The sequence below is a fragment of the Anastrepha obliqua genome, chromosome 1 (assembly GCF_027943255.1).
Source record: "Anastrepha obliqua isolate idAnaObli1 chromosome 1, idAnaObli1_1.0, whole genome shotgun sequence".
NCBI classification, from domain to species: Eukaryota; Metazoa; Arthropoda; class Insecta; order Diptera; family Tephritidae; genus Anastrepha; species Anastrepha obliqua.
The window spans coordinates 75,265,602-75,280,832 of record NC_072892.1 but is presented as its reverse complement, the minus strand read 5'-3'; the positions used below and the strand labels follow the sequence as shown (position 1 = coordinate 75,280,832).

The following is a 15,231-nucleotide window of genomic DNA, read 5'->3' as shown; positions in this document are numbered from 1 at the left end:
GTGCGGTTTATGAGCTGGAGGTATCATTGGACCGTACTTCTTCAAAAATGCTGCGAATCGTAACGTAACTGTGAATGGTGCGCGCTACCGTGGAATGATATCCAACTTTTTTAGGCCCAAAATGCAAGAGCTTGACTTGCATGACACGTGGTTTCAGCAAGACGGTGCCACATGCCACACAGCACGCGTAAGAATTGACTTATTGAGAGGCGCGATTGGTGAACATTTTATTTCAATTGCCACTCAGATCGTGCGATATAACGCCTTTAGATTATTTTTTGTGGGGCTATGTTAAAGCTCATGTCTATTCAGACAAGTCTGCTTCAATTAACGCATTGGAAGGCCACATTAAAGCATTTATATGTGAGATACCGTCCAAAACATCGGAAAGAGGACAAAGCGGATGGACCATTTGAAGCGCAGTCGCGGTCAACATTTCCATGAAATAATCTTGAAAAATTAAATTATGTGGACTTTACTATTGATTTAAATAAAATTGTCATGCATTTTTCTGAATTTTACGTGTGTTTTTTTGAAAAACTTTCCTATAGCTTTTAAAAAATCACCCTTTAGTTTCTAAGTTTGAAAATGTTTAGCATTAATCTGTTTTTCATAGTATGTAAGAAATAATACATTTCTACATTATTCAATAAATAAATTATGAAACAATTTGGGATGTAGGGTGAATCGCCTTGGATAACGCCAATAATCCGTGGCCTTAACGGCCTCTCTCTAAATCTGAACTTTGGCGTCCCTTTTAGATTACCCCTTTCTTTTATATTAACACTTTCTTTACACGGAAATTTGATCATTGATCGTTGGACTGATAGTTGTAGTATTCTACCACCTAAGTACGCCGGGGTGAAACTCAACTGAAATATCTAATACCATGACTATCCTCATCCCGTTAAAACCCTGGCAGGTCTCGGAGTACGTTCTAAACCCGTCGCCAATAGGTCAGTGATATAGGTTTGGTGATGAGGTGAGGGAGAATTCGCTTAACTTTGGCAGGGAGCGACATGTGGAAACGTTTGCGGACCGTGGGACTGGAAGTCATGGGAGACCTCTCGGACGTCTTTTCAGCGCTCCTTTATTAGGCCAATATAGTAGCCAGATCAAAGCAGGAAAGCCCTCTTTGACCGGCGCATAGCTACAAAAATCCCGGAACGCTACAATGGCCAAATATTGGAATCGGAGGTCAAGTAGTAATGCTCTCAAGAGGATGCTTTCATCCAAAACTGATGGAGGACTGTCCAAATCATTTAGCCAAGTCGTTAAGCAGTCGAAGCCCCGTTTCAGGAGAAATGGGGAAAGTGGCATCCGCCGTGTCTGAAATTTGCATGAAGGTGCTAAGAGAGACCCTAGATCTACCTGCTTCTGAGAGTTCCGAGTTGCATTTTGACACTTTTAAACGGATTATATGTGCCAAGCTAACGACGGTTGATAAAAAGGATCTGTCGCTGCGTCAGCGTGTCCGTGTCTAGCTACCTCCAGAGAAGATGGAGGAAACTCTCTGCTATTGTCGCCCTAACAACAACAAAAACAACAACAACAATTATGGCGAGAGAATAGTCCTAAAAGTCCAAAAACCGATGCCAGGAGAGATGTCCCTGGTACAGTAAGCTCCCATGGGTTGGACGTTCAATCTGTCAAGTCAGATGGTAGTAGTGCTGACGACATTCCCTCTTTAATGAGGTCCGGACGGAGGAGAGGCTTCTGGCCAAAAGAATTATCAAAGGTGAATATTCTTCAAATAAATCTCCAGCACTTATCTCTTGCAGCTTCCGCCAATTTACTACTCAACCTGGATGAAGGTGGAGTTGACGTAGTCCCGATCCAATTTTTCAAATTATCAACATAAATATGTGTGTATATAAAAGTAAGAATAAAACATTGTAAATATTATTTCTGCACGTACATATATTTAACATATTTCTTTTATATATCTTATGGTCAATTCCGAATTTTTTGATCCTCAAGTTATAAAACTGGAAAGAGTTATAATGTCTGTTAGATGAAAATAGTTTCAGTGAACTTGAATACCTTTTATTGCAAGCTAAATCCATAAGAGAAGGTGCTACGCATTCAAGAGAGGCCACGTTGATACACAATACACACGATGGGGGGTGGATGTACAAATCCTTTGCACACAACACATCTAATATATTGTTATACACTCGAGAAAATTGCTTGGAACATAATAACACCGGCGGATGTAGAGCTTCATTAAAAGTACCCTGGTTTAAAAGTAAATTGAATAAAAGTGAATTAAATAAAATACTAGACTCGTATGAATATAAATAATAACTAAATAAAGTACACTTTTTGGACTGAACTGATTGAAATAGTAGACAAAATTATTTTCACGTATTCGTAGACAATGTTATGTTACATTGCACTTTATAATAACAACACAAATAATTTAGCAGTTTAAGAAATACATAAGTTGCATGGTGCTACAGTGAATCAGAACTTTTGAAGTGACATGATGAGCACTGTAGATCTAGCCGAGAACGACGCGGAACCGTGTTCAAAAAATTTTTAACACCCTCAAATTTTTTATTTATCGTTAAAAAAAACGTTTTTGGGTGTTTTCCGACACTTAAAAATTCGTAGCTCGTCTGCATTTTATCCGATTACCAATCTTGAAACAGTTTTCTTGAGGTAAATGTTAGTCCTTCTTACGTATGTCTCTTATTTTTCACGCTAAGCAAAAAAACCCACTGATTTTTAACACAAAACTTAAATTGTAGTCAATTTTTCCAATTTTTACGAGTTTAACGAGATGTTGTCGATAATATTGAAATGAAAGGTTTATTGATTAGTAGAAAGTCTTATAGCTGTGTCTATGCTGAATGTAAAAAGCATTTAATTTAAAAATCGATCAAAATGTGTCGAAGTAACGAAGTAACTGAAAGTTTTGTTCACTACTTTCATATTTGCAAATATAATGCGGTTCTCCGTTATTATTCTCGAAATACGTGTATAATTACGTATTTTGACTCATACCTGTGTCCATTCCGAATCTAGCAACCCAAGTGAAGAACGTTTTTGTAAAAAAAAATAAAAACAGAACATTCTTGAGTTGAACAGAGGCCGTAGAAGAATATTATAACGTCAAAAAAAAAAAACAAAAATAATAATAATGAAAAAAGTAAAGCCATTTGCTGACTTACTTCTGCAATTTTCTGACTTACCCGGACGTAGTATTACCTAACTAAACCTCACCTAACCTAACGTTATCGAAATCAATCCAACCGTACAGGATGTGAGACAATCGAACCCATTGTGCTGTTTTTCTGTCTTCTTTGTTGAAATTTTCTCGTCTTGAATTTTTCGTTAAGACTGGTTTGGAGATAGTTATAACGTTCGCATACTTTATACGGTCATGAGTTTTGTAGTGATTACCTGTGATGTTAGTCTGACAAAAGTAGCAATCTTCCTGCTTGGATCTTCTGATAATGCCAAACTATCGGAATCGTTATCGGCAAAAGACGCGTGTCGCGTTTTTCATATCTCCATTTTTTAATTGTAGTAGTGCAAATTGAACAAACATATTCAGGTTCAAACCACTGACTTTCAATGTATGTATGTATGTGCGTTTTGCGAATTCCAAACGATGCTTTGTGTCAACAAACATTCCGCCGATGTAACAAAAATGATTTACTACTTAATACACTTAGATAAGGTTAGCCTTACTTTTAGTAGGTTTTGATCAATCAAGAGTGATGATTTTTCACACCCATTAAATTGTACATGCTTACCAGCAAATTGCAAACGGTTTTGCTGTGTCATGCAAGCTTCGGTTGGTCAGTATGGATTGGGTCAGGTTGGGTTATAATGAGTTTTGATATGTTATTGTTTATTGCTGTCTCCCAACAAATGTGAAAATATGCTATTCCGTCCCCTTATCAAAAAATGCAACACTAACATAAAAAATTGGAAAAATTATAAAATTAAATCTAAGAGCACAAATACCACAATTCAACAAACCGATAAAGTCAAATACCTCGGCATATACTTAGATAAGTTCTTGTACTACAATCACCACATTAACAACGAAATAAAGAAAACAACTAGAGCATATTACGATTATAAGAAAATGTTCTCGACGAAATTTCTGCATAACAGGCTAAAATCAATTATGTATCAGGCATTGGTAAGACCTATACTCACATATGGGTGTCCTATTTGGTATAACTTGTCACAATCTTACATGGAAAGGATAAGAAAACTGGAAAGAAGGATTCTAAGATCATGCACTTACTTATATAGGACAGCAAAAAGCAACTACACCAAATATGTAACGAATGCAAAAGTATATAACACAGCCAAAGTATCCAGAATCGACTGTCATATAATAAATCTAACTAGGAGACACATAATGCGCTGTCTTTACAATAATAATAACACTCTAATAAGGGCACTTTACCATGAAAGCGATGAATATTTCCTGTCAACCATTAAAAATGGATTTACACCACCGGAAACATTCCTCTATCTTGATAAGAACGGTTTTATACAAAATAAGGACCATATACTGATAATTTATCACATTCATAGAAGAGCCAACGTTAAAACAGTCACGTCAAAAGCCAGAGAAAACCAACGTTTTGATACATACATCTCCCCCAGACACAAAATACAGGGTGGCTGATGAAAGCCGCTACCAAAAAAAATTGAATAACTTTTTTTCTTTTTAAGTTATCTGTTCCATTTTTGTTTTAATTTGCAGATTGATCTTTAAAATTTATTAAAATGGATAACTGGGACACGCAAACAAGAATTTGGATAGTCCGCCGCTATCACGCACTGGAGTCCGTAGTTTTGGTACAGAGAGAGTACAGGCGGATGTTTGGCGGCGATCCCCCGAGCAGATGGACCATAATGAGACTGGTGAATAATTTTGCTGAGCAAAAGGTCTTATCATCGAAGGCCGCAAGAAGGCCTTATCATCGAAACCCACCAGTTCGGACGGAGGAAACGATCGCTGCTGTAGCTGCAGCTATACAAAGCAATCCAAGGGTTTCAACAAGAAGCTTATCTGCTCAACTTGGTGTCAGCCGACAGTCTTTGCAAACAATAATGCACAAAGATTTAGACTTATTTCCCTACAAAATTCAAATGGTTAACAAACTGAATGCAGCAGACTTGCCGATTCGCTTGGAATTTTGCCAGAAGATCCTGCAAATGGTGGAAGAAGACCAAAACATGTTAAACTGCCTTTTCATGTCTGATGAGGCCCATTTCGATTTAAATGGCAATGTGAACAAACAAAATTGTCGAATATGGAGTACTTCTAACCCACAGATACTCCACGAGACGGAATTGCATCCTCTTCGCGTGACAGTGTGGTGTGCGGTTTCTTCACGCTGTATTGTCGGGCCTTATTTTTTTGAAGAAAATGGTCACACCGTTACGGTCACTGGACACCGTTATTTGAAAATGCTGAAAGAATTTTTCTATCCAGAACTACACCGAAAGAGAATTCCTTTCAACTCTGTGTGGTTTCAACAAGATGGGGCAACGTCTCACATAGCCCAGACTGTTATGACAGAGTTGCGACGAAAATTTCCCAATAAACTGATTTCAAGAAACTCTGAATTTCGTTGGCCCCCCAGGTCGCCTGACTTTACTGCACCTGACTTTTTCTTGTGGGGTTTATGTAAACAAGAAGTTTATAAAGCAAAACCAACAAATTTGGATGAACTAAAACAATCCATTCGGGCAACAATTGCGGCTATTCCTGTCGAAACTCTCAAAGCAGCAATGAACAACTTTTTACTAAGATGCCGGTTTTTATTGTAGCAAGGACTTCCTTCCATTTTCCATACAAATTTCATTATCGATTTTAATTTCAAAACAATTTTCGCACAGTTACTTTTTTTACGACAGCAAAGTGAATGGTACCGTCTAATAAAGTAATAAATTCCTAATCAAGAATTATGCAACCTGATCGTCGTTATTTTAAGAAGAAAGAAATAATAATTTAAAGGTGAAGTCAGCCGAAATACAAAATTAGATTATCTTACGATTTTTTAACTGTGAACTCCAAACTAATCATCGCTTATTAAAGATGTACTAGCCGAAAGTAATAACATATTTATTAACATCGTAATCGCCAATGGTGTCAAAATTTACTTACATCACGAGATATTCCGTAGTATTGCACTAATGGATGATAACTAACAAATTCATACTTTGCTTCTGAAGATGGAAGGAAGTACCCTTGTAGACAGTATGTAATGCCGTAAGGTATATTTTGCACATTTCCAATTGGCCGGTCCAATGTTCTATAAACAATTCGAGCTTCTTTAAGTGATTCAACGAATTGTGCAGCTTGTCGCAATTTATCATTAATATATTCCATACCATTGAATTCAGTGGATGATGATGACTGTAACTTTTTAGAAAATTGTTTGTCTTTTAAATTATATATGTACATGTGTGCGTATTTTGAAAATATGTATTCATAAAACAAATGAAATTTAATTTTGGATAGCTGTTAATTTTTGGAATCGAACAAACTTATAGATAATGAGAGTTTAAGATTATACCATCGGACGGGCGGATGGAAATTTAAGTTTTAATAGTCGGCTCCAGTAGCTGATGTGTTGGTGTGTGACTACAATTCGGTAGTGCCCGTGTTCGAAACAATGTGCACGAAATGATAGAAAAGGGTTTTTTCTAATAGCGGTCGCCCCTTAGCAGGCAAAAATAAACCCTAAAAAACCATGTGCTGTTTGGAAGCGGAAAAAGCTGTAGGTGCCTCCGTTTGTGGTAAGCCATAAAGACGCACACCAGAAATAGGAGGAGGAGCTCGTCCAAATACTCAATAAAGGGTGTGGCGCCAATTATATACATATGCATATTGTTACGAATCCTTTTACGTTAAAATTCAAATAAATCTCTTAAAATAACCCTCTGAGTTCGATCACTAGATTGTCAAATAAAATCATGAATTAAAGGTAACATACTTGCTTTACTTTTTTTCCAACACTTACTTTGTACACGTACACCTTAAGACTGGCTCACTCTATTACTTTTCGTTTATTCACTTACAAGCTCAATTTCCAACTGAATACCCCATGCGCATACATGTTTTAAATAACTATCGTAATATTTAGATGTGACAGCTGGTATCTTCTGGCGAGTTCTGTTGTAGCAGCAGCTTACTAGTCACTAGCCACCTGTCTTCTTCGTCTAATGCTGAAAACAGTGAACACCGCACGCAGTCCCTTACCGCAGTCCCTTACCGTGCACAAAAATTCACCCCCGAGAGCAACTGCGTTCTTTTAATTACATATTTACACAATACATCGGTTTGTGTGTGTATGTGTTTGGTTGTATCTACACAATGTTGCCATTGATATTTTTGCTTACACACTTTTTCACACATCCGCGTTATCATTTACAATTTTTCATTGTTTAATAAACCAAAGCCAAAAACCAACAAATGCAAATAGTTCATTTATCTATAACTAACATTATTCAACAGTATTTTTAAGTTATTTTAACAAAAATTATAATTTTTCTAAGTTTATTTTGTAAATAATTTCGAAATGTACTGCTTAGCAACACTGTATGGTGAGAGAGCAATCAGTTGAGTTGGTATTACGGGATTTTTTAACAATCGTGAAATAAAATCTGCGGTACTACGATACGGAAGGAAGGAACTTTTCATTTACATGGGGTTCTCATTAGTTTGATCCGAACAGCTGAGTCGGGATTACGTTTACGGTGTTCACTGTTTTCAGCATAACTCATCTATTGGTAGACGCAGAAAGCGTGCACTGTCTCGCTGTCGGTGGTCGCTCGCCATTGCTGCCAGTCGCTATTGTAACAATATATAGTACATATATACATATATGGGAGCTGTTATATGTTTTACTGTTAAATAAGTAATGGGTGCGTATCTTCTGTTAGGTGTTTGGTCGAGCCACTCCTATTCGTGGCGTGCGTGGAGGACCTACAAGCTGACTCCGAACGGCAAATTTGTTTTTTCTGCTTTTTCATGGCAGAAATACACTCGGAGGTTTGCCATTGCACGTCGAGGGGTGATCGCTATTAGAAAAAACTGTTTATGTCATTTTGCAATTCCTTGCTTGATTAATCAATTGAAAATAGAAAAAATGTAAGCGGCTTAAAAATCACGCCTTCCCGGCGCGCGTCAGTCCACTTCTACTGCTCCTTCTCCGCACCACTCGTCTATGCTATATTCAATGTTGTAGTTCTCAGCAGGATTTTGCCACCCGGTAGGGACGTAGATATTTAGCCTTCAATTTGAGCCCACCACCGAATTGTGTCCGTTATATTGCAACCAAATCATCAATCGCATACTTCCTAGCTTCTTAGCGTCGAATATTGTATGCTTTTTTTTCAGCCAGCATATTCAAAATTTGTTTTTTTTTGCGTGTTGACTAATTTCAGCTCTTGTCTCTTCATATTGTTGTCGCATATCTCCTTCTATTACGTTTTTAATGTCGAAGTCGTCGGTTGTCCGCATTTTAAGGCCTACCAGCAACTCAAATGACGTCATGTTGATGCTTCGATTATATGTGGAGTTAACGATATGTTGCACCCTGCCAACGAGCTTACAAGTATACCACTTGAATGAATCATCTTTACTCAGCTTTGATAAAATACCAAATATTACGCTTGAACCTTTCCACTTGGTTTTTGACACGTTAGTTGTTATTTTGCAATCTGAATGTTTTCCTCTTCGCAGTATAGTCGAAAATCGTCAATTCAATTAACTAGTTGTGCTTCAGGGCTTGTTGAAGAAGTAAAAATTATAAAAAACAAAAAATAAATACAATTTACCTTCAGTAAAAAGAGTGACTTTTTAGCTGATTTTGTTTCGTTAATTTTTATTAAAACACAGTTCGGTATTATTACATACATATATAACAAATATCATGTAATTCAGAGTTTCAAACTTTGTACAAAACGTATAAAAAATCGGTAAACTCATTCATTCATGTATAAAATAAGCCATCTTACGCCTTGGTTGGTTTTCTATGAATATTATCTTCTATCGCAATGTCGGTCGCACAGAACTTTATCTTCATATCGTGTAAAATCAAACGGGATTTAATTATATTCACTCGCAGTCTCGTGAAAGTAATGCAGCACCCGATGTTTGAGTAAGCATTTGAACCTTGTCTTCAGGACACCAAACGTTCTCGCTATACAATTTCAATGGCATTTTAATGACATTTTCTTCCTGAATTGAACTGTTATCATATTTTGTTATCAAAAGTCCATCACGATTAATATAAATGTCGTCTTATGAGCAAAACTCTTTTCCACTCACTACATCAAAGGCCACACACTTAACTTTCTAAGTTTATTTTGTAAATTATTTCGAAATGTACTGTTTGGCAACACTGAGTGGTGAGAGAGCAATCAGCTGACAGGCTTCTACGGGATTTTTCACAAATCGTGAAATAAAATCTACGATACGGAAGGAAGTAGTTTTTCATTTACATGGGGTTCTCGTTAGTTTGATCGTAACAGCTGACAGGGGACTGCGCTTACGTCGTTAACTGTTTTCAGCATTAGTATTGCAGTGTCATCATGGGTACTATATCGCCATAATTATCATTGGTTATGCCATCATTATATAGTATTGGTGATGTTTCGCTATTGGGTGTAAAGATTTTTGCTAGATAATCTGAAAATATGTTAGCTTTTTCTGTGTTTGTTTTCCCCCATCAATTATTGTCTATTATGGATTATGTTTAGCTGGCTGTTTAAGCTTTTTGGTGCATTCCTATAGTGAGTAGTTTGTGTCTCGTTTATTATTTAATTGCTGTGCGTAGTTTGTAAATGATTGATTTTTGTATTCTTTAATTTTGTGGCTGAGATCTTTAGCTGCTTTGTTCAAAAAGCTGCTTTATCAACAGGTGATCTTGTTTGATGCCTCCTACGACGCATTTTTCGCTTCTTTAGCACCATTTCTTTTATATATTTTCTGTATTTGTGGCCAGCGCAAATTTTCATTAAAGGAGGTGTGCTCGACCAAGCAGAGTGTTGTATTTCTCTCGTCAATTTTAAAACTTCGTCATCTATCTTTGTTGTTGAGTCCATTGGGAACGTATTGTCTTCTGATTCTTCTAACATTTTTCGGAAATAATGCCAGTCGGTAAATTGATTAGTTAGTTTGAGAACTGGATCACGTAACACTACCGTTTCGCTGAGAGTTAGATTAGCGATCACTCATTCACTCATAATTCATGTCTATATTATTTTCAATATTAAAATATGCACTGTAAACTTTTCTGGTGATGAAGAAATCGATAAGATCCGGATTTTTTTGTGGATCAGATGGCCAATACGTTGGCATCCATGAAGATGCAGTGTTACCGTTTGTTTGTTGAAGCGCCTTGAAGAGCTCCCTTCCTTTAGTGGTTGTGAGTCTAGATCGCCAATTGATATGTTTAGCATTAAAATCGCCGCCCATAATGAATTTTGTTTTATGACGCTCAATAAGATGGACATATTGATCGCATTTGATTTAGCGCCTTGGAGGACTATAAACAGCTGTCAATGCTAGATGACCTCCAGCATTAATTGTGATGGTGGTAGCTTGGAATTCATTGGTGCTGACTTTTTCTTGTTCGTAGTGTTTATTATTACTTCTAATAATTACGGCACTTGCGTCTCGTGCATTGTTGTGGTGGTAAGTTTCAAAGTTTTTGATTTTGAAACAAGTTTGATTAGTGAAATGCGTCTCAGAATTTAAACAAATGTTGATTTTTTCTGAATTGAGAATCATTTCCAATTCTTGCTGGTGCTTTGGGAGACCGTTCGCGTTCCATAGCATTAATTTTAAAAAAATTGTGCATGTGTAATTAATGTGTTATATTTTAAATTCAAGATTTTGCAACCTTTGCCCCAGAGATTTGTTAAGTTCTTGTTGTTCTGTTAGTTTTTGCAATATTTTTGAAAGTATATTTTCTTCATGTTCATGTTCTTGTGAATAGGTTGGTAGGTTGCTTGGCGCTGGAATTGGTATTGGTTTATGCGATATTGATTTTGTACTAGCTTCATCTTTATTTTTCTCGCTTCCTTTAGTTTGGCTTTCAGTCTCAGTGTTATTTTTCCGCTGTCCGATTTTTTTGTCGCGAATTTTTTATAGTTCTTTGGCTACTATGCAGCCTCTGTAGCTAGCAGGGTGTGCTTCTCCACGGTTGCAGCATTTTGGCAGCTGCTCCTTTGATTTTGTGCAGTCGATTGTTTTGTGCTTCTGCGCACATTTGACACAGCGTGGCTGCTTGCCGCAATAATTTTGAGTGTGTCTGTAGGACTGACATGACTTGCATTGAGGAATTAATGTTGTTTCTTTAATCGCTTCAATTCTGACAACCGCATGTAAGATTGTTTTTATTTCAAATATCTTTTTAATATCTTCAATTGACTCGAATGTGAGTAGAAACATATCTAGTGGTTCCTTCGTTTTCCATTTTAGTTTTTTAACTGCATTACTGATTTTTAGGCCTTGTTTTTTAAAATCTTGTATGATATCAGTAGGATCGCATGAATGACGAAGATTTTTTGCTTTAACTTTTATTAGCCTTGTTTGCTTATTTTCATAAGTCTACCAAGAAATGTTTTGTGTAGATAGCGACTTCGTAGTCTTTCTATAATCATCTGGATCAAATGTATTTATTTTATAGATCTTATTGTACAGAAGCTTAATAGAGAACGCATTGCTAGACCCGTTTTTTACGATGTTGAACAGTTTTTTGTATGAATGGGAGCTGTTACCATAATTGGTGGCTTTTTTATCATCTTGTGGTGTTTTATTGTTGGCTATTACTGTATTCAAATTAGAGTTTGAACCTAATTGTTCAGGTGAATTGACAACTTTTCTTTTTTAGATGGACGCTTTTTTAAGATCCAGCCCGTCTCTCGATCTAGCTCTTCTTCATCGGTTTCGTATTGAGAATAATTTGTGCAGTTCCTCTTTAACCACTGTCAGACGGATTCCGATGACCGGGTAGGAGGTCTTTAAGGCCAATTCAGTCCCCTTCCTGGCAAGCTCATCAGCAATTTCATTTCCCTCTATGTTACTATGTACTGGAACCCAGATCAGAGAAATGTTATCTGCACACCCAAGAAATTTGATCTCCTCCTTACAGCAGTTTACTAATTTCGTTCTGCACCATGGCGTCGTCAGAGCCTTAATCACGACTTGACTATTGGAGAACATCTTAATATCTCCCTCGCTCCCGCGTTCCCTAAGCATTTTGCATTCCTGCAAAATCGCAAAGATTTCTGCTTGAAAAACACTAGCAGTATTCGTCAGATTAAAGGAGATAGATACATTGGCTGATTTAGAGAAAACCCCGACTCCGACTCCCGATCCTAACCTCCGATAAGAGCTGGAGAACGTGGTTGTTTAATTTGGGAAGTCGAGACGTTTTTTTATTGTTCTGGTAAATGGCACCAGCTTAGAGTTGACTCGGCGACTGAGTACAGCCAGTGACCTTTCCGAAATCCTAGCTATGACTGAGGGAAACGATACCGATACCATCAGGATCAAGTCATCGTCTTATGCTACTACCTTAACCCCCCCATTATTTAGCATTATCAGAACTTCGTCAGTAGCAACTAGCCAAAGTAGGGGCGAAAGGACACCACACTGCGGCGTCCCCCTGTGAACGAATCTACTGACTTTAGCCCACTTGCGACCGCAGAAAGGTCTTTTCACCTCTAGTCTATCTAACGCAGAGATACATTTTCAGCGCTCTCACGAGAAAAAGAATTTCGAATATAGTCATCTATGGCAATAACTATACAAAATATTAGCAAAAGCCTAGGTATTGAAGTAAACAAGTAACACACTGAAGGAAGGTGACAAAACAGCTGGCGCAGTGAAGACAGCATAGTTGCCAGATAGGGGAAAATAACAAATTGTTGAAAAGTTGAAGAAGGTTAACACTAAAATAAAGATAGCAACCAAATAAAAAGATAAAACGTAGCACAGCCCCCAAGCTGCCGATCACGACTTTAACTCATATCTCGGTGCATGTTACGAAATGGCGAAAGGACAGGGAAACAAAGGCGGAAGCAAAGCGAGACAGATTATGACACAGATAACAAATGACTACATAGTTATTTTGGTCAAGATGTATTCGGATTTAGGGTGTGACTCCGGGTTATGCGCCCTACCCGTTACCTCAACCAGAACTTTCTAATGCACAATATGTTAGACCTCGTCTTATCCAACTTCTGCCGTTCCGTTTTCGGCTTTTGTTTATATTAAAACAACTTTCTTTCTTCAACGCCACAAAAAGTGTGTTCTCAATAAAAATAACATCATCTGGTTCGACTCGCTCTTGCGAGTTTTGCGTCCACATATTTTCCTTCGCCGATCCGTTGAAAATTTTGGTTTTATTTATTTTATAGCATGTTATATTAATATTTTACAAGTCAGTAATACTTATATTTTCATGTTTATTTGCTTTCATTTTTGTTGTTTGCATGTTTGTTTAATAGTTTTGTGCGAACATATTATTAACTTTCGCTGTTCATTTTGAAAATACTATCTGCTTCGAGCTTGCGGTATAGTTTGGATAGTACCTTGTCTTGTAATAATTTACTATACGACAAATTGCTATATACACATATGTAGACAAGGAATTCATTAATCAAATAAGTCAACCCACAGAATATAAATAAAAATTAATATGAAACAATTTCCTTTCCTTTCACCTAATCCGATAAGTAAGCATATTATTATTGAGGAACATTTGTAAGCTTTGATTGATACTAGGGCTAAATAATAAAATCAGTCTGTTCAGAAATCTTCTAGTTAAGTATATGTTTTTCTTTTTTAAAACCCCCTAAAACCCCTGCTAAAGTAGAACTAAAATTCGCAAGTAAGAACGAATCACAATAGTATGGACGCACACACATAGTAGAGAATGTAAACAAAGACTTGGACGAAAAAAGAATTGAGTGACTCAAAATTCGCTGACGACCAACTTTGTTGAAAGCGAAAGACCGTTTACACCAATCAACTGTTGTATTCAACATTTTTAGTTTTCCACTCAATAATTGCATTTAATCGACATCAACGATACCTCGGCTGCTGGGACGCAACCATGATTACAAAATTTGTATCAAGCGTATTACATAATATACATATATATATCATATATGGGGCACAAATATATGTAAAATTGGCTTATTCACCCTTAATTGAGTGTTTGGCTGGGCTCCTCCTGCTATTGTGCTATGTGTCTTAATGTTGTTCCACAAAATCTAAGGGCCTACAGATTTTATAGATTGCTGGATCACTCTTCGTATGAGTTGAGCACAGCAGATTTAAATTCATATCACACTTTCATCTGATCATATTTTGCATAGAACCTGATACGTGCTCTTTACCAGCCTTCGCCTCATTGTTTGAAAGAGACAATCGGTAATCCGGCGGTTCCCGGTTTATTGTATTCTAGCCGTGTTATTGTTATTCTCTAAAAATATTACTAATCGAATTAATAACGAAAATCGTTATATAGAAAAGGCTTACACGATATATTTTTATGTAATACTTTCGTGTTGAGTTGTTCAAAATATACTTGGCAATTAGAGGGAGATTTTTTTTTTTTTTGTGTAAGTATTTTATTTGCAATCTATCTTAATATAATGATATTCAGCAAATTAGGTCTTATAATCTAATAGCAGCGGTAGTATTTGCACAAATGCAAAACTACATATAAAATTACGATATTTGTTCTAAGATTTGATCTTAAATGTATTAAATTTCAGGGAGATTTAAGGCGAAAAAATCGACTAGATCAGATTGTGTAAATGAGCGAAGGCAATCAGATTATACATATGTATACTCGTATACATACATCATTATCGGGATTTGTTTCTTACCAGTTGTTTTAAAGATTCTCTGCTTTCAGTCAAGGTCTGCAAGACATATTTTGTATTTTCTTCTTCATCAACTTCATTATTTTCGATTTCGTCCGAAAATTTATCATAAATCGCTCTTTGTACAATATTTAGATGATTTTCAGTTCCACAAGAATTCTCACCAGCGCTTAGTCGTGTTCGGTAATTAATGCAATTGGATGAATCGTGGTTACTTTTCGAAGGGCAGCCAACATACTTGAAAATATGCAATTAAAATAAAGTTAAATTTTAAAATCACACTTTCACGAAATTTGCAAAAGAAATAAAAATACATGTACAAACTCAATTCTGACTTTA

The 15,231-nt window shown here is 36.6% G+C and overlaps 1 protein-coding gene across 1 annotated transcript in view; it reads right to left on the bottom strand.

Moving 5' to 3' along the window:
• Positions 1–1,907: 1,907 nt before the first annotated feature.
• The window catches only part of LOC129235403 (uncharacterized), an 82,750-nt gene continuing 69,426 nt past the window's right edge, over positions 1,908–15,231 (bottom strand). The window contains exons 14-17 of the mRNA XM_054869228.1: positions 14,896–15,129; positions 6,146–6,403; positions 2,044–2,237; positions 1,908–1,988 (exon numbers count right to left, since the gene is read on the bottom strand). Of these exons, the coding sequence (XP_054725203.1) occupies positions 1,976–1,988; positions 2,044–2,237; positions 6,146–6,403; positions 14,896–15,129 (699 nt within the window). The 3' untranslated portion in view covers positions 1,908–1,975. The remainder of the gene's footprint in view (positions 1,989–2,043; positions 2,238–6,145; positions 6,404–14,895; positions 15,130–15,231) is intronic.